The sequence below is a fragment of the Lepisosteus platostomus genome, chromosome 12 (assembly GCF_059453375.1).
Source record: "Lepisosteus platostomus isolate fLepPlt1 chromosome 12, fLepPlt1.hap1, whole genome shotgun sequence".
Taxonomy (NCBI): domain Eukaryota; kingdom Metazoa; phylum Chordata; class Actinopteri; order Semionotiformes; family Lepisosteidae; genus Lepisosteus; species Lepisosteus platostomus.
This window is the reverse complement of record NC_142622.1, coordinates 45,643,240-45,661,881: the sequence shown is the minus strand read 5'-3', so window position 1 is coordinate 45,661,881 and position 18,642 is coordinate 45,643,240. Positions and strand designations below refer to the sequence as shown.

General features: G+C 33.5%; 1 protein-coding gene across 2 annotated transcripts in view; it reads left to right on the top strand.

Moving 5' to 3' along the window:
• The window catches only part of LOC148651655 (adenylate cyclase type 2-like), a 109,015-nt gene that overhangs the window by 69,980 nt on the left and 20,393 nt on the right, over window positions 1–18,642 (top strand). For both annotated transcript variants that reach the window (XM_088602298.1, XM_088602296.1), the window contains 11 exons: window positions 4,023–4,171; window positions 6,176–6,287; window positions 7,058–7,185; window positions 10,587–10,745; window positions 13,571–13,703; window positions 14,123–14,299; window positions 14,806–14,849; window positions 15,780–15,860; window positions 16,106–16,175; window positions 16,553–16,650; window positions 17,424–17,508. In XM_088602298.1, the coding sequence (XP_088458424.1) occupies window positions 4,023–4,171; window positions 6,176–6,287; window positions 7,058–7,185; window positions 10,587–10,745; window positions 13,571–13,703; window positions 14,123–14,299; window positions 14,806–14,849; window positions 15,780–15,860; window positions 16,106–16,175; window positions 16,553–16,650; window positions 17,424–17,508 (1,236 nt within the window). The remainder of the gene's footprint in view (window positions 1–4,022; window positions 4,172–6,175; window positions 6,288–7,057; window positions 7,186–10,586; window positions 10,746–13,570; window positions 13,704–14,122; window positions 14,300–14,805; window positions 14,850–15,779; window positions 15,861–16,105; window positions 16,176–16,552; window positions 16,651–17,423; window positions 17,509–18,642) is intronic.

Genomic DNA, 18,642 nt, shown 5'->3' with positions numbered 1-18,642 from the left:
GGAAACCAGAGAACCAGGAGGAAAACTATGCAAACACAGAGAGAACATACAAATGTCATGCAGATAGCACCCCAGGAATTGAACCAAGAGCCACAGCACTGCGAGGCAGCAATGCTAAACACTATACCAATTCTTGGTTAATAATTTGTTAAAAGGCACTACTTGAAGTCCTCTCCAGAACAAAGTAATTCAAAATGTGCCAAAATTGTCACGTTTTCATATAAATTTTGAGATAACCTGCAGCCAACATGTCATTAAACCAAATAAATATTGCCAGAGGTGACAGATATCAAAGAGTATTGACATTGATTACAATCATTGATTTCTTTTCATTTAAGTATATCACTGATTTACTTAACAATAATAGCAGTAATCTGGATGCAATAATGCAGGTGATAATGGACAGTAGTCTGCACAGTTACAACTTTTATTATCTAACACCCTATTTACTTAACTGATCAGATGCAGAAGTACTGCATGAAGAAAATAAAATCAGCATAAAAACACAGGGTGACAGGGCTGATATTGATTCAGAAAAGCTGAAGATGGCTATCAGCTAGAGACAGGAAATATAGGAAAGGAATTTAGGTAAATTTGTGTTTATAGATCAACTACAGTAGCTAATTTATTAATTATATAATGTTTGATCACATTCTTATTTCAGTAAAACACTCAAATTGAAGTTTGTGTATTTATGTCATGAAAAACAGATGGGTATGACAATTAGTGCTGTTACCTCACAGCTCTAGGTTGTGGGCTTTTCCCACATTTTTTTGGGTGCTATCCAGGTAATCAGGTTTCCTCCCAGTAATATGATATACTGTATGGTGTGGCTATGCTAAATTGCAGTATGAAGAGCATGAATTGCGCTCTCAAACATGCACCACAAAGACATAAGATATGTTTTTCTTGTTGCATGATTCACTTTAAGTTAAGTGACAAAAAGGATGGCACCACACTTTCCACCAGAATTTGCAGATACAACGATGAATTGGTTTTGTCAATGATGGCAAAACACCGAGGTCCTGAGGCAATAAAATCAGACCCAAACCATGACAAGCCCACCACATGTTTGACAGTCGGGAATCAATGGTTTCTTCCTGGTTTCTCTCCCATAGAAGTACACTTTTTCTGAGAAATTGAATATTGGTCAAGACCAAACTAACAAATCTTCTGACCATTGTATAGGACAGGACTGTCTGAACTTAGGTCTTGCTTACTTGTAACCTAATTATGTATTCACCTCATTTTTATTACCTCCTTACTTGTGCTAAGTAAAACTAGTGTTCTTACTTCACTGACACTGATTCTTAATAGTTTATTGTTCTCTACTTCATATACTGCACCATTGCATCACAAAACCATTGAATTGGTAAATATGAACCTTTTTCGATATTTTGGGTATTTAAGTTTTCTGTTATGCTCTGCAGCACCTTTCTTACCTAAATTGATGTCTTTTACATTGATCACTTAATATGGGCTAACACTGATAAAACATTTCAGTTCAAGGCTACAAGAACTAAAGACACTGTTTCCTATGATATCTGGTTAACAGCACTCTTGTCTTATGTGCTTTTTGATAATACTGCTCTTGGGATCATTATCAGCTTGTTACAGAACAGCATTCCCTCTATTGAGATGCTGTCTCTTCAGTTTCATTGTAAATTCTCTGGAATTGATAGCCTCAATGATATACACACATTTCAGATGTAATTAATTTACTACCTTAAGCTAGATATAAATATGTCTTTGGAAAAATATTATTTAGACACTTTTTAAAAAATGTTTGAGATGTATTTTTGCTTTTGGTTCTTGATTTCTACAGTATTTTACAATCATGTACCCTGGATTAAAAGTAAAAATATCATTTCTGATTAACAGACACTGATTCTGCTCTTTTTAATTATTACAATAAAAGACAAGAAAGTGAACTATATTATTCTGGAAATCTAACTTAGTTGAATATGAATTATATTATGTCCTAAAAGAATATTCACTGCTGTTAAAATACAAATTAACCACCTGGGGATGTTTCATGTATATCTTCTGTATTTTAAATAGCAATTTTCCAGTATATGCATTTACTATTATTCTTGTTCATTACTAACAAAGCCAGATTAAAATTATTGAATTATCTGATGATGATATTGTGTGATGTCTCAGGGAGACTGGAAGTAAAAAATTCAAAACCAAGCAAAAGAAATGTCTTGATAGTCATTAATTACAATTAATAACAAAGTGATTTTACAAGAAGTAATATTTTGTTGCTCTCTTAAGCCTTACTTAAGAGAGACTTATCAGTTTATAATGAGTAAAAAACAAGTGATGATAGGTTAAACTGAACAGATAAAGATAACAGACCTAAATAAAGTGCACACTAGTTCTTAGCATGCAATTGAGATTTTGCTTATTTTTGCTTTTTAATTTTTTCATAACCTTAATTGTTAATGATTTTTTCCTTACACGCGAATCGCATGATGTCATATCCACTCTTATGCCGAAACAATTGTGTACACACAATTGATCAATAATCAGTATACTATAAGTATATATATAAGTATACTGTATATATCATATGGTTTTAAAGCCACTAAAGTAAAGTACAGTATGTTTCATAATAAAACATTTCCATAATCAAAATTTAGTTAAAATGTTGTCTGATTATTCATTGTTAAAATTTACATTGAGGACGAAGTATGGGTTATTTCAATACGGAGGTAAACCTGAAAGAAGCACATCACGTTCACAACTAGCTACGGTCTAATATTAAACCATATTTTGTATATCTAACTGAGTAATTTTGTTTTTGTAAAATAGCTCTACTTTCTTTTTTATTTATTTAATATTTAACATACTGTAATACAGTTTAATATTAATAAAAGTTCAAACAGTATATAACCTAAATTCTATAATTGGAAAAATATTGTCTCAAGGGGTTCAGCATTGACCAGGATTCAAAACCAGGCGTTTTCTGTGACACCACATTAAGCATTAAGCAAACCACCAGTCTGACAACAGAATGTTTTTAAAATACTGTGGTATTTTAAGTATATTGCAGTGAGGTGTATGTACCACGGTTGTGAACAGCATTATTCAGTGCACATTCTGAATAATTCTGTATTTTTGTACATTCTGTATAAGAAAAAAAATAACTTCTTCTCTATATAAAGTTTTGTTTCAGAATTATGTGTGTGGTAATACTGTATATGGATTGAAAAGCAGTTTCATAGCATTCCAATAATATATTTACTCTTTCTCTCACTACGTTTTTAATGTTTACACTGGATATCTTTATCATAATGACAACTAATTTGTTAGTACAGTATCGACATCTCCAAGCATTATGCTTGTGTGTTCTGTACATTTATTAATTTTCATTTTACTCATGCACATACAGTATAATTTTTAAAATTTAATTGAAGAAATATCAACCTATTTTTCACTCATTGCAATCATTTCTTTTTTTAGTCACTTGATGTGCAGAGTAATCGTTGCATACAGACCACTGCAGGTTGGAAAGCAATTATTCCCTCCATGCTTCTAAGAAAGTTTCTTTTTAACCAGCTTTTATGCAACCACAACACAGTCAGGTGACAAACACTTTAATTTTTATGCTGCACTACATAGGATCCCAATACTCTAAAAAAATGTTTAAAAATTATTTTAACAAAATAAAAATCAAAAGTTAAGTCTCCATTGCTGCCAGATGGAAAAATATTTTTTTTTGTCCACTTGTTACTTGTCTTTTTGTCCATGTGACAGTATCTTAGTATGTTACAATACATTTTTATACCAGAGCTTCTTGAAACACCTATTTGTTTATATTGGTTGAATGTGTAAAATGCCTTTAGTACATAACAGGCTTTTTAATCAGGTGCTGTTGCATTATTCCTGTGCTTGGATATTTATACTTAGTAGTTGTGCATGTCTCTTTAGGGATAATTTTTTGAAAGCCAGAGATTTGTAATGCTTCTGTATGTATCAATTCTTTTGCCTTTTTGTGTTCCCCGTTTCTCTCATAGGAACGTCTGTTACTATCTTTGCTTCCTGCTCATATTGCCAGGGTAATGAAGGCTGAAATTATACAGAGATTAAAGGGACCGAATTCTGGTCAGGTGGAAAACACAAACAACTTCCATAATTTGTATGTTCAACGGCACACCAATGTCAGGTATTTTTTTTATCTTCTTTTTAATCTTTAATCATAAATTAATCTTCTGAAGTTTTTTTGTTTCTCTTCAAGACACACATAAGCACAAGAGTTCCTTTACATCTTTGTTCATTTTTTGATAAATTATTGGATTGTAAGTCTCTCATCTCAGTAATGGTCATCAGAGATGGCCATCAGACTGGTGACACAAGATGTCCATGTATATACTGTAGTAACGTACTTATCTGTTAGTCAGTGATGTGCTGAATATGCACATTGCAAATCATTATTGGAAACGCAGTAAGCTTGGTGAATAGCTTAGTGATAGCTAGGTGAATGTGTAAATGTAATGCAGCTACTTATTTCAGCTGATGATTGCTGAATATAAGGTAACTAGCGGTAGCCATACACTTCATCAGTAAACATGAATGCATTGAATCTTTGTCCTTTTGGTTATGTGAGACATTTCCTTTGTATGGAATATTTTTGTGTACATGTATATTTTTATTCAGGGAAAATAACTTAGCTGTTTAAGACCAAATAGAATACTGTCAATGAATTTAGCAAGAGCTCAAAGTGATCTAGATTTTCTTTTTCAATCAGTCATAATAATCCTAACGGGTCTATCTTGTTGTTTAATTATAAAACTGACTTTAGACAAATATATAATTACCAAAATCATAGGATCACATTCTAATTGCTACCATTAGTTCATAACACCAAACACATTTTTTATCTTTACTTAAAGAAGAAGCTCTTTATTCATATTGGGGAGATGTGTATATCACCTTCAACTCATTCACATAATATCTAACCTTGAAAACAGCTTTTTAAGGTCAAAGTATATTGTTTTTATCTGCATCAAGTATTTATCACAACATTGGAGTGCATGCTTCCTCACTTAGGCTACAGCACAACACACCTCTATATTGGACTAAATATTGACCGGAAAAATATACAAGAATAATCAGTTTTATTGAAGGAGGTGGAGGCATTTTAACTCAGGAAATAAGATCTTAATTTCTTGTTCATTTTCTCTATTACAAAGGTGATTGTTCCTCTTATTCTTTTTCAAACAGTCATCACCTCTTTCTTCTTTTATCACCTCAATACAAAAGCTCATCTATTTAACCATATTTATCTGTTGTCTTTGTGTATAATTAACATAATAAGAAATGAAAACAGTCATCCAAATGAGTTATGTTTTTGCTTAGAGTATTGTTCACTTCATTGATATACAGTAGTTGTTAGTGATAGTGTTTTCCAAAAACAGAACTAAAACCTCAACAAAGGATCCACCTAATGACCTTTATTAGATTTGTACCTACAAATCCAATAATTTAAACAATCTTCAGTTGTAATTTAACTTAAACATAACTGAGTACAGGTCATTAAGGCAATGACGTAAAAATATTTGCAAAAATATATTTTTTATTTTCTTTAATGATGATATTTGAGTAGTACACCACCCTATTAAAGAAATGTTTGGCAGTAACTGGATCCTTCATCTGGATCCATGAATGCATGTTAGTATTGAACTGTAATAAAAAAACTATTTAGAGTCAAAACACAAACCCTGAAATACTACGGTGATTAAAAAAGTAATATTGTACTATATAAAAGTTTTTTTGTCTCTGATGTTTCGTCCCCCTTTTTCTGTCTTGGTGTTACATTTGCAAATTTCCCAGTCTATGGGTTCAGCTCTCAACTTTAATGAGAGTTACAATATTCCACCTAAGGATCTATTAATAACATCCCTCATTTCTTTTTGTGCCATGATCAAATCCCAGCAGGTACAGAGCCTCGCTTGTCACAGATACAATGAGAAAAACCTGCAGTGCTGGTTTGGTGGTATTTTTTACTCTTTTTCTTATTTTCACTTGCTATTTAGTTTCATGTTATTCAACCTCATCCCTCAACTTTCCTTCATTAAGACTTTTTTTTTAATTATCCAGACAACAGCCAGCTTTTAACAGGCAATTGTTTTGTGCTGTACTTATCAACCACTTTCTCTGTATTTTTAAGTATTCTATATGCTGATATTGTGGGATTTACACGACTTGCCAGTGACTGCTCACCAGGGGAGCTAGTCCACATGCTAAATGAACTCTTTGGAAAGTTTGATCAAATTGCTAAGGTATGTTCCCCAGCATCACTATGTATAATTGTGAGAACCTGCAGTCTGCAATTTAAAACACAAATGTGTTCGCAAATATCATTTTTAATATGTTTGTTAGATCTTGGATGTATTGCAAACATATCAGAATGCACTTTTTCCAATTGTCGTTTCATTCATGGATATCTCTTTCTTCCAAATCTTGATTTCATGCCATAATAAATGTTCCACCAATTACCTTATTTGTTATTAGCAAAGAACCAGGTTTTAGTCTTTGTTACAAAAGAGGCATTATTTGTGCAGTCAAGAATTTACATAATTCTAAGTAATTTCTGTTGCTCTTTTTTTTAATAAGGCTTTATGTAATGCCCATAATATGTTCATAATACTTTCTTCAGGCCTAAATAACATATCTTTCATTACCTTTAAAAGCATTCTTCACAAATATACTATATAAGAGGTACTTAAATTTTCATGATTCCAACTCCAACCAACAATCCCAATACTAGACCTAACCATAGTTCTTAACTTAAAACATACCATAATGTGCACTTCACAAAGGTTATGAAGACTTTATCTTTTCAATAATAGTCTTTAAGAATTCAGAATGAAATACAATCCACAGAGAGCTGGACTCAAAAGGAACAATAATTTCTCATCTCAACAATTCAGGTCTTTATTTTATTATATTTTCCATGTGCTGAAAATTGCAAACATGATGTTGTACTTTTTAGAACTTGTAGTTAGCTTCCATGCTTCTTCTCAATCATTTTCACTTATTTCCATTTTAGGAGAATGAATGTATGAGAATTAAAATACTTGGAGACTGCTATTACTGTGTTTCTGGCCTACCTGAATCACTGCCAAACCATGCTAAAAATTGTGTGAAAATGGGTCTGGACATGTGTGAAGCCATAAAGTGAGTAAACCAATCCATTTTTTTCTGGTTTTGTAAATTTCATTTAAGATGTGCCAATGTACTAGGCAAAACTTCCTTTAAACTTCCTAATAGATTTATGCATTTCCAGGGCAAAACATTTATATGCTTTGACAAATTGTTTTGTCTGATTTTGTTTTGATAAACAAAGAGATTAAAATTACTAGCATATGTCTTTGATAAACATACACAGAAAATCACTATTTTCCACTCATCTTTGAAATTAGGTTATGGAAAAGCAGTGATAAAAGTGACTTGGCAAAAAAAACATCAATCACACTGAGTAACAAGGCAGAAGTAGCAGAACACAACAATGTTGTCTTACAAAAAGAAACATTGTGTAAAAGATGTCAAAACTGAAGTGAGTTTAAATAAAATAATGTGCCTCCTAGCACCTTACCCAATGTTTATCAGAAATTATATTTTGTATAAAATGCAATACATAGGCACTGAATAATTTCTGATGTTTTGGATGCTTAAATAACCCTCCTCATGACAGATTTATGAGGGTTTGTCTGTTTAGCTGAAATTGTCTTGTCATCATCAGATATAGAACAGGAACTGTCATGTTCCATTTACAATGTGCTGTACAAGGCCAGCAATTTAACATTAGAAGACAGACTGAAGTCTTATAAACTACACCCCTGGTGCCCATGTCACAGCAATAATATAAAACAACAAGATTATAAATAAAATTAATAGCTATCAGATGTGTGATAATAAAATGATAACTCAGAGCAGCCTCTTTGACACATGATCATTCTCGTTCCTAATATAGGGAATGAATTTTGTTTTCAGCTAGTGATTCAACAATAAAACGTAATGCATCCATCCATTTTTAAGCACTTCTTCCCATTTAGGGTCATAGGAGAGCTAGAGGCTATCCTTGCAAGCAACAGGTGCAAGGCAGGATACCCACTGGATTGGATGTCAGTCCCTAGCAGGCTGGAGAAAACAACCACACAGTCATAGTTTTCCCAAAAGCCAATAAACCAGTACCAGTATGTCTTTGGACTGTGAGAAGAATCCCACACAAACAGGTCCAGAATTGAACCCAGGGCCCAAGTACTGCCAACCACTGGGTCATTGTGCTGCCTGTGTGATTAATTGTTGTACAATATTTAATGCTTTACATATTTAATATTCATAAGGAAGAGTTGGAAATCAAGCTCTTTAGAACTACGGGAGACTAAAATCCATTCCAGAACCACGTGCTAAGAGTAATACACAAGTTTTGTTTTTTTTTAAGATTCTTGCAGGTGACTCATGTAATTTGGTCTACAGAAGGTCTAAATGAGTAGCTGTCTACAGATTTCCCTTGAAAGTTATAACCTGTCAATTGATTATCCACAAAGTGGAGAGAATGCTAAAAACGTAACCCATGAAGCCTTTTAGCAAATTACTTCTTGTGGAATTGGGATAGTCAACTTAAATTTGACATTAGCTAATATAAGCATTTAAAATATAAAAATATTCTAGATATGTGAATACTGTAGATCCACTTTTTTGTACAATTTTTGAACAGATTTGGACCAGATTTGTTTAAAGTAATACTTGCCATTGTGGGAAGAATTGTTCTATGTCACACAGTAACTGCTATGTCTTCATTATTTCATTTTAGCAAGAAATTCCCACAATAAATGTATCCTTTTTCAAGGCTTCCTAGAAGCATATTCGGTAATAGGCTCTTCTGGGAGTTCAGATCATTAAATATAACTACTGTACAAGTACCCAGTATTGAGGTTAGATTAGATAAATGGGTAAAATTCTCCTTGGTATGTAAAAGTCTGATTCTGGACTAAGAAGACTTTGAAAGGCATGATGTCCTTCAGGATGCCTGAAGAACTCCATGTTGTCTTTAAGAGCTGAATTTGTCCTATTGTTTAGGAGTAATATCCTGCTTATTCTGTTCTGATATGATGTGTGAAACAAAGTACCTGGTTTAGCAGTTGGAGTCAGTGCTTTTGCTTATATGAGTGAAAGAATTACCAAATATTAAAATGAGGCAGAAGGGGGAAAATGACTGTCAATTAAAATCCATTTTCAATTTGCATCTTCTGAAAATGACAGCAAAAAAGCCAACCTAAAACTTTAAAATAACATGATTTATCTTGCAAAATACCCTTCTTTGAAGATCAGCATGTAGTGCTTTGTTGTCAGTTTTTAAAAAGTGCATTTCATTCTTTATGAATGGCCTTTTAGAATGTTTCACTTGTTTTCATGTAAACTGATAGACAGATGTTAAAAACTGACTCACACCTGTCTCTGAATCATTAAAGCAGCATATTCTCGAAATAATATCATGATGTACAATGCTTCTGAAGAATAGGCTTACAAGTCTTTTAATGTGCAAGAGAATAAAACTATTCACTTAATGTATATATTGTAAGACTGACAGCTTTTAAAGCTTTTTGATGGAGCACAATTGAATAATAAATCACATGAATTGTTAAACTGTGAACCTCTTTCACTTAAACTGCATTCATGACATTGAAAACACTGAAGTAGTCTTTGTTCCTGTTTTAGTTGTGTGTAAGTGCATTTGTGCTTTATTACAAATAATTTGTCAAAAGCACTTGAGATTTTAATGTTATCAATCAGCAATTTAACATAAATATTCTTAGTGATCTTTGTAAAATTTTGACCTTAAATAAGATCTGTCCTTAATCTTTTCTTTTTTTTCAGAAATGGGCAGAAATGGGTTATCTGATTTTCAGATAAGCAGCAGACTGCTCAATATGTTTTAGCACTTTGAAAGCCAGTCACAGCTGTCTGAGCAGATATTTTGAGAAATGTTCACAAAAGTTAAATTTTAGGGTAAAGTACAGCAGCTATTACCAAAAAATTCTTTTTTTGTAGAAATATAATATCTTAGGAAATAAGAAATCTAACCAGTTTGTCAAACTTTAAACCACAAAAACTACATATATTGATGATTTGTGATGGCATGCTTACAAAAATTAAAGATTACCCTACCTTGTGTTTAAGTACCTTAAATGCTATTCATTCATTTCTCAAAGAGATTCTTTAGATTATAATGTCAATTGTATGCCTGGATGCTCTGATAATAAGGTGTTTTTTCAGTCATGCTAGATGCTTTAAGGAATAACTGGCAACTAGCAATTTTAGACATTTTGCTGCTTCTTTTTTTAATGGAAGTGATATGATAATTCTTAAACTTGAGAATAAAAACAAAATTTAATATGTCATTTTAAATTGAATGTATTTTACAAACAAGCAGCACAAAATTATAATTGCATTCTAAAGTGTGATCACTGTGTTTACTGAAGTTTATTTTATGTGATGCTACAGCATTTAGTAGCTTTAAAAAATCTTAACACCTGAAAATGCACCTGTTGCACTTCTTATTTTTCTTTAATAAGGAAAGTGAGAGATGCCACTGGAGTTGACATAAATATGCGGGTCGGAGTGCATTCTGGGAATGTTCTGTGTGGTGTGATTGGGCTCCAGAAGTGGCAGTATGATGTATGGTCACATGATGTGACACTGGCCAATCATATGGAGGCTGGTGGAGTTCCTGGGTAAGTATTATTTTTGTTTTACAATCAAGCAATTAGATTTTGCAATCATTAGGTTAATCGGACTGTTAATTAGTTTTATTTTTATTTCATGCACTTCATTTTAGAAAACAGGCATACCTTGTATTCAATCCAGTCAGTTCAAGTGACCATAAATACTAAAATACCCTCATTTTAAGTCAATTTCAAGATTTAAAAGAGAATATTTGGATACATATCCCCTTGCAACAAGAACAGCATGAAGTAATAAAGTAACCTATTGAGCACACCTAACACAGTTTTTGTTCTGATATGATCAAATGAATGCATGGAATTACCCAAAAGTGTTTTATATTGTACTTACTATATTCATATTATTTTCATGACTGCCAATACTAATTTCTTTGCTTGTTAAGCAAAAAGAACAAAGTTGACCAGAAAGGTTGCAAATGAGAGGAGGTTTCTCAGCCCATCTAGCCTGTTTGCGCATTATCTGCTCATTGAACTCAGGAAACCATCCTGCCATGTCCTAACAGCAAACAGTTTCAGCTTCAAGAATATGACTGGATTCAGTCATAAAACTCCTTATGGATTTATGAATAGGTTAATTATATGAAAGAGACATGGTTCCATGTTTTTTTTAAGACTTCTGCCACCTTGGCATTTTAAAACTTCATTATAATCAAGTGAAAAGTAATCTGTAGTTTCATGTTACTTTTTAATAATCCCTTCTGTTTTGGGTGAATGTCTTCTCATTGACAGTTAATATGTTTACATAAAAGGTGTTGTCTAGGAAACTTGTTTCCAGTAGTAGTGTGGCATCTACTATTCTAAGCAGACAGAAAATTATGTGCTACCGTAAAACACCTAGACACAGAGACATGACCCAAGTGAAAATTGGAAATCATGTACAGTAAGCTATTGCTTTAGTTATCTCAACTTAGTATTTTAGTGAGGTATAACAGGCAACATATTGGACATCACAATTCTAAAAAGTTTGAAATTACATACTGTAATGAAAATTGCATACAAATTATATAGAAAAATGATCAATAAAAAGTGTAATTTGACTTCTGCAGAAGCATGCTAAATTTAGCTTATAACCTACCAAAGAAGAATAAAATGAGGATTTACGGCCTGTCATCAAAGTATGTTGTGTGATTCCTCTGTATGAGCACTGTCAAGCATTTTAACAAGCCTGCTGAAGGTTTTTGAAAGGGAAAGGATGAGCTTAAAGTATTGCAATCAGCACTTGGAAATGTATATCTTAAGGGAACCAGCAGGTAGCAGGAATTTGAAATGGTAGATCTCAACATGATCACATACTGGAATTCTGATGTGAAAATTAGCTCAACACACAAATAGATCTTAAAAGCTTCATAGTCAACAACAAGCAGACATTTTCACAATTGTATTTTCATTCAAGCTGCACTTAGTTTTGTTTTTGAAAAACTGAAAAATATTACCAAGAACTGAAGCTAATATCCTGTGGTTTAAGCATTATATAGTTGTTTTTTATGAGGCATTGAGGCATGTTATTAAAAATAATATAAGATATAAAGTAGTTGTGAATTTTTTTGAGCTGTGGTAATGTGTGTTTAAAGATATTAAAACCTTATCATCTGAATGCAGAAACAGAGGTTCTGAATCTATGTGGTCATTAAAAATCACAGGGTATTGTTGAAAAGAGTGGGGGTGTTAACCCCAGTGTCATGGCCAAATTTCCCCCTGGTCTTTACCAGTCATGGCCTCCTAATCTCCATCTGTAAATTGGCTTCATCACACTATTCTCCTCCCCACTGAGAGCTGATATGTGGTGAGCATACTGGCACTCTTTGGCTGCAGTCACATCGTCCAGATGGCTGCTACACAATGATGGTGGCAGAGGAGAGTCCGTATCAGGAAAAGGAACCATTTTTTTTCTTACTGCCCCATCATCTCATATTGCAAGCCACCTAATCTGCGCAATCTTCCATGTTCACAACACTCTTAACTACCCACAGTAAACACCTACACCAGGTGTTTTTCCCTGTAACAGAATTTGATGTGTCACCTGCAGGTATACTGTATATCCAATACGACACACATTCAGGAGCCCCTCTGGACCATTCCACGTCACCCTGACGTCATCGTGTAATTCCAGTAAACACTTTTTATCACATCTAATGTAGAAAATGCCCAGCTATTTACACAGGTGAAACAGGAAAAAGACTGCCAGACCGTTGTCAGATGTCAGTGCTCCAAGGATCAAAGATCTATCCTAACAGCCATGATCTTTCTGATCTCTCTGTCTGTGTCCTCGCAGAGGGGTTTTGGAACTCCTACTGCAGACAGACATCCAAAACCAAAATTATCCTTGGATCACACCTCCTCCTTCTCTCAAGGACAGACTCATCTCCTTCTAAATCCTCTTTCTTTGCAGATTTTGGCTTTCCATCCCTCCCCCCTGTTCTCCCTGAGTTTGGACCTCGTTATCACCTGCTATATGCCCAATTCCTCTCTGCTCCCCACCCCTTCTTACCTACTTCTCTCTTGTTCTACTGCACCTTATTTATTTGCCTTATTTCCCTCTCTCCCTCACATCTGAGGTAGGCTCCACTGCCAAAACATTGTGTTTCTTTTCTTTACCTCTTCAATCTTCTTTTCCTCTATAACTTTTCTATTAAATATATATTGCAGAAAAAATCATCTTTTATGAAGAAAGTATCTTCTGAGAGATGATCAACATGATTTTTAAGGGTTTTTTCTTAATAGAGACATTTCTGTGTCAAAAAAAAAATAAATTTAACCTAAAGCATTATTTATGCTTTCAAAAGTAAACTACTTAAACTTTCTGTATTCATTTGCAGACGGGTTCACATAACCTCAGTTACACTAGAGCATTTAAATGGAGCCTACAAAGTTGAGGATGGAGATGGCCAAAATAGAGATCCTTATCTAAAGGAACATGGTGTTATCACTTATCTTGTCATCAACCCAAAAGTAAGAAGTGGCTGTTTTATTCTGCATTAAGAAAAAAATTGGTACTGACAGCTAACATTGGAGAACTTTCAAAAGAAAGAGTTATTATAGAAACTTAAAGCGACACTACAAAATACAGCAGATCACTGGCCATTGATTACAGAAGGAGTTTTAAATTAAATTGATGTGATCATTTTACACAGTGCATTAATCAAGATTATCAGGTTTCATCTGCAACTGTTCATCTTCTTAGAAATGGTACAAATATGTTTTTCCTTATTTCCTTGTGTTCAGAGGCTAACAAAAATGCAGTGTAACGTGCCTTAAAATGAATAAAGCCTTGATAAGTGAAATACTTCAGGAAATGAAATGAAAATGAGTCATTGTATGAATGTGGTCTTGGGCCAGGGTGTTAAAAGTTCATCTTTGCCAACGAGCAGGGGGAGAGGCGGAGCCCTCAGCACCACTTCAGGCCCAGACACACACTGGATGGGGCCAAGATGAGAGCCTCTGTGCGAATGACCAGGTACCTGGAGTCCTGGGGGGCAGCTAAGCCCTTTGCTCATTTGCACCACCGGGACAGCATGACTACTGAAAACGGCAAGATCAACACAACAGTAAGACTTTCTATTTAATATTTTGGTTGCAATTAGGAAGAAATGTCTTCTATGTGTGTTCTTAAACCACATAACATATTCACAGTCTGGATAACAAACTGTATATAAAATTGCATTTCACAGAAATTAAGATCTTGTTTACCTTTTCTTTGAGTTTGTTCCACAAAAGGTCCACTTGCATTGTAGTATACTGGCAATATGTACTTTGGATATGTGTCCTTGGTCTGTTTTTAAAGGTATTGCATTGATCACCAGTATTGACATGTTACTTTAAGGAATGCTTCCATGTTCAGCTGAAATTGTCACAGTGTTTGAATTTACCATGTACAGGGGTTCATTTAGTCACCATCATGAAAATGTTGGAACACAGTCTTGAGAGAGTGCTGACCTTAACATTAACCATTAACTCTAACATGAACCATTCTGTGCGAAATGTTTAGCTTCAATGACTTACGGAATTATAACAAAGAACAAAACAAATCGCCTGTAATTTCTTCTTATTTTAGGATGTACCGATGGGACAATATCATTTTCAGAGGCGCTCTGAAAGGTCTGTGGTATATTTTTGGTGTGTTAGTAAGTTTATAAATAACTTACATACTTGGAGATGATTCACACACAAGACAGCTGTTGTGAGGTTCATCAAAGCATCTCCTGGGGAGGCTTTCATACAGAAGTGGATAAATGATTCTGTAGCTGATGGTGAAAATTTATTATTAGCTTTTTATTTATATCATGCCTTTATGCAAAGTAAGTTAAAATAATTAAAGAAGTGTAAAAATATATATTGTCCAATGTAGAACAAATGTTATACATTATAGCGTATACTGTATAACAAAACTAAATATTTAGGACATAATTAAAAAATTAAACCATGAGTAAAGTAACAGAACATGAAAGATGCATAGTTAAACAGTAATTTCAAGTTAAATTATGTGAATTAACATCTTACATAGGTGATTATTTTGACATAACTAAGAATTTTAGAAAAAAACCCTACAAATCAAAATTACATATCCAGTGTTAATACTCAAAAGACTGCCAAGTTGAGAGTGGATTTGTGACATCGCAAAGATATGTTTCTTCATAGGCTACTACCATTTTTTGCATTTACTGAGTGCTAACAGTAAGTTCTGCCATTCTGTCATGTCTGCTCTGTTGAACTGAGAAAAACAGCATAATGTCCTGTAATATCTTGATTTCTATGAATATACAGGGGCAGGATGACTTTTGTAGTTCATGGAAATGTCTTATTTTCAGCAATCACCATAGAAATTATATGAAGTCATATGCTTCAATCTACATAATCCTCCTGAAAAACACAATGTAATTTCAGCAGGTATAGCGATCAAAAAGACATTTTCCATTCACCTTGGTAAGAAATGCAATAAATTAGCAAGTACTATTTCACTGCATTCATCACAGATAATATATTTTTAACAATTAATGAAATGGCTTAATTGTACTCTTGTTTTTACAGGACAAAATCACAGAAAAAGCGGTTTGAGGAAGAGCTGAATGAGAGAATGATTCGAACATTTGATGGAATAAACTCACAAAAGTATGTGAGTTTTTATTTCTGTTTTGTTGCTGAGAAGTGGCTGTAATCTATAGCCTCATGTACAAAATGTGCAGTATTAGTTGAATGTTCTTTCTTGTGTTGTAGTATAATCTGCATTATTAAGAGATCAAATTAATTGACAAGTTATCATTGTTTTATTAATGAACGTGAGTTCTAGTAAGTTAATAAATATTTGTTTTTAATGCTTTGTGTCACTTTTGTAATTTAGTATGTTTCTCTTTCAGACAGTGGCTTAAGTCTGAAGATATTCAAAGAATATCATTGTTCTTTCATAATAAAACACTAGAGAAGGAGGTAAGTACTGGTACATATAGTGAGACAGCTTTATTTAAAAAATTGGTTGATAAAAAGTATTTCATATGGTTTGCTTTTTATTAATGGTTGTCCCTGTTCTCCTGAAGTATAAAATTGTGCCGATGACACAGTAAAAACATTTATTTTTAGACCAAACACAAATCACAAAAAACAATGAAAGATGCTAAAACAAAAAACTAAGAAGAATATGTAACAAAATCATAATCGTGCATTTTTGTTTTAATTGTTAATCACAAAATTAAAGAGTTGGTATTTTCTTTCTGAAACTATTGAAAGGTAAAACCTAATACTGCTACTCAGGAGGACATTTTCATCTGTGATCTATCTTACAATTGAGTTTCCCTTCCTTTCTGCAGTACAGAGCAACTACTTTGCCAGCTTTCAAGTATTATGTCACCTGTGCTTGTGTCATATTTTTCTGCATCTTCGTTGTACAGATTCTAGTCTTGCCAAAGTAAGTATGTTTGTATTGTATTTTATTTATGACATTTGATCTTGTGCTTTACATATACAGTAGTACAAAAACAAATTACAAAGATTTCCCTGTGTTTAATCTGCACTGTAACTGGCCTAGAACTGGTTCTAATCTGTATTGTTTCAAGCCCTAAAATACATATCAAACTATGTTATATGCAGGGTTGCAGGGAACGCTGGAACCTAACCTGGCAAGTAAAACTCACGAGGCAGTTTACACCCTGGACTGGACACCCGTCCATTGCAGGGCACACACAGACACAAACACACTCACACCAGGGCCAGTTTTCCCATAAACCAATTAACCTACCAGCACATCTTTGCACTGTGTAAACTGGAGAAGCCAGAAGATGCCCACATAAACTCTGTAAAAACATACAAACTCCACGCTATCAGGAATTAAACACGGCCCTAGCTCCACGAGGCAGCAATGCTGACCAATGCTACATTGTGCCACCCAAAAGTTAAAACATTTCTTGTCTTATTCCAGTGAGTTTTAAATACAGTGTACAGTTGTAATGTTAGTTAGTTGTAATGAGAACTAGCATTTATGGCACATACTGTATGTTGGATGTAGTTAAAGCAGAAATCAGTCTTCTTTTCACCGTAAGGTTAATTGTATTTTAAATTGGCATTTCAAATTTTGACTAACCTAAAGTGCATTTTACGTATATATTTGCATTTTCTGCTTACTTTTTTGTGAATTCTTTATGCTGTTCTGTATATAAAGGATTTGTTTAATACATTTTTCAGAACGCAAGTACTGGGAATTTCTTTTGGAGTGGTTTTCCTTTTACTGTCCTTGATCCTGCTAATCTGTTTTGCTGGCCATGTATTGGTGAGTACTGTGCTCAGAGAATGTGAAATAAGGTCTCACTAAGAGCACTGGTGAGACATTTTTATTAATACTCATATACATGAAGTGATAACAGATGGTTTTCTTGGTCTCTCAACCATGTTCAGCTGTTAAAAAGGCATTTTGTTTGATACCATAAATCAGATCAAGCACAATTTACATGCAAATTTAATTTATTAAGAGTATCACCTAATTAAGCCAAAGCATCTGAAGTATCAAGAAAAATAACATGCCAGTTTATTGCTAATGGATCTTGTGTAAATGCTTAAATTATTCACTTCTTTTTTCTGTTTTTTATTTTGTGCATTAAATTGAATTTTGTCTATTAAATATTTTGACTGCAAATGCTTTTCATTCAATGCACCTAAAGGAAATATATTGTCAGTTTCAAAATATACATACAGTATGCTTTTATGGTGTTTCATACAGTATGTTGTCTTTTATTGTGTCCTCCTCCAATTTGAATTGAGAAGAATTATTAGTTCTGAATGCATTGGGTTCTGTGGTTCCACAAAACCGTGGGTTGGACTGCTTTACTATAAAACCCATGGTGTTTTACATAAAGAAAGTTATTTTGAAGTTCCCTATGTTTTAAAGGTTCTTTCCTCAATATGGTATGCCCCATGAATTCTTTATGAAGTATTCATAACTGTAAACACAAACTGTATACACCTAGAATTATTTATATTTTTAAATATATTCCATCCATCTCTTTTTTCACTGCTCCTTCCAATTCTGGGTTATGGGGGAACTGGAGCAACAGGTCCAAGGCAGGGTACACCCTGGATTGGACGCCAATCTATCGTAGGGCACACACAAAAACACAAACAGACATGCACACACTCACACCTAGGGTTAATTTTCCTAGAAGCCACTTAAGCTACCAGTATGTTTTTGGACTGTGGGAGGAAACTGGAGTACTCTTAAATAGAAATATTTACAAAAATATATTTCCATTCTAGAGTCTTTTGAAAGGAGTCTGTTTTATTATAAAACTGGATATAATTAGAGAAATCTTAATATACTGTACATTAATCTTTTGTTTTTGAAACAAAACTGCATATGAAACATTACATTTGATATTTTACCACAGTGTGCTGTTCTAAAGGTGGTATA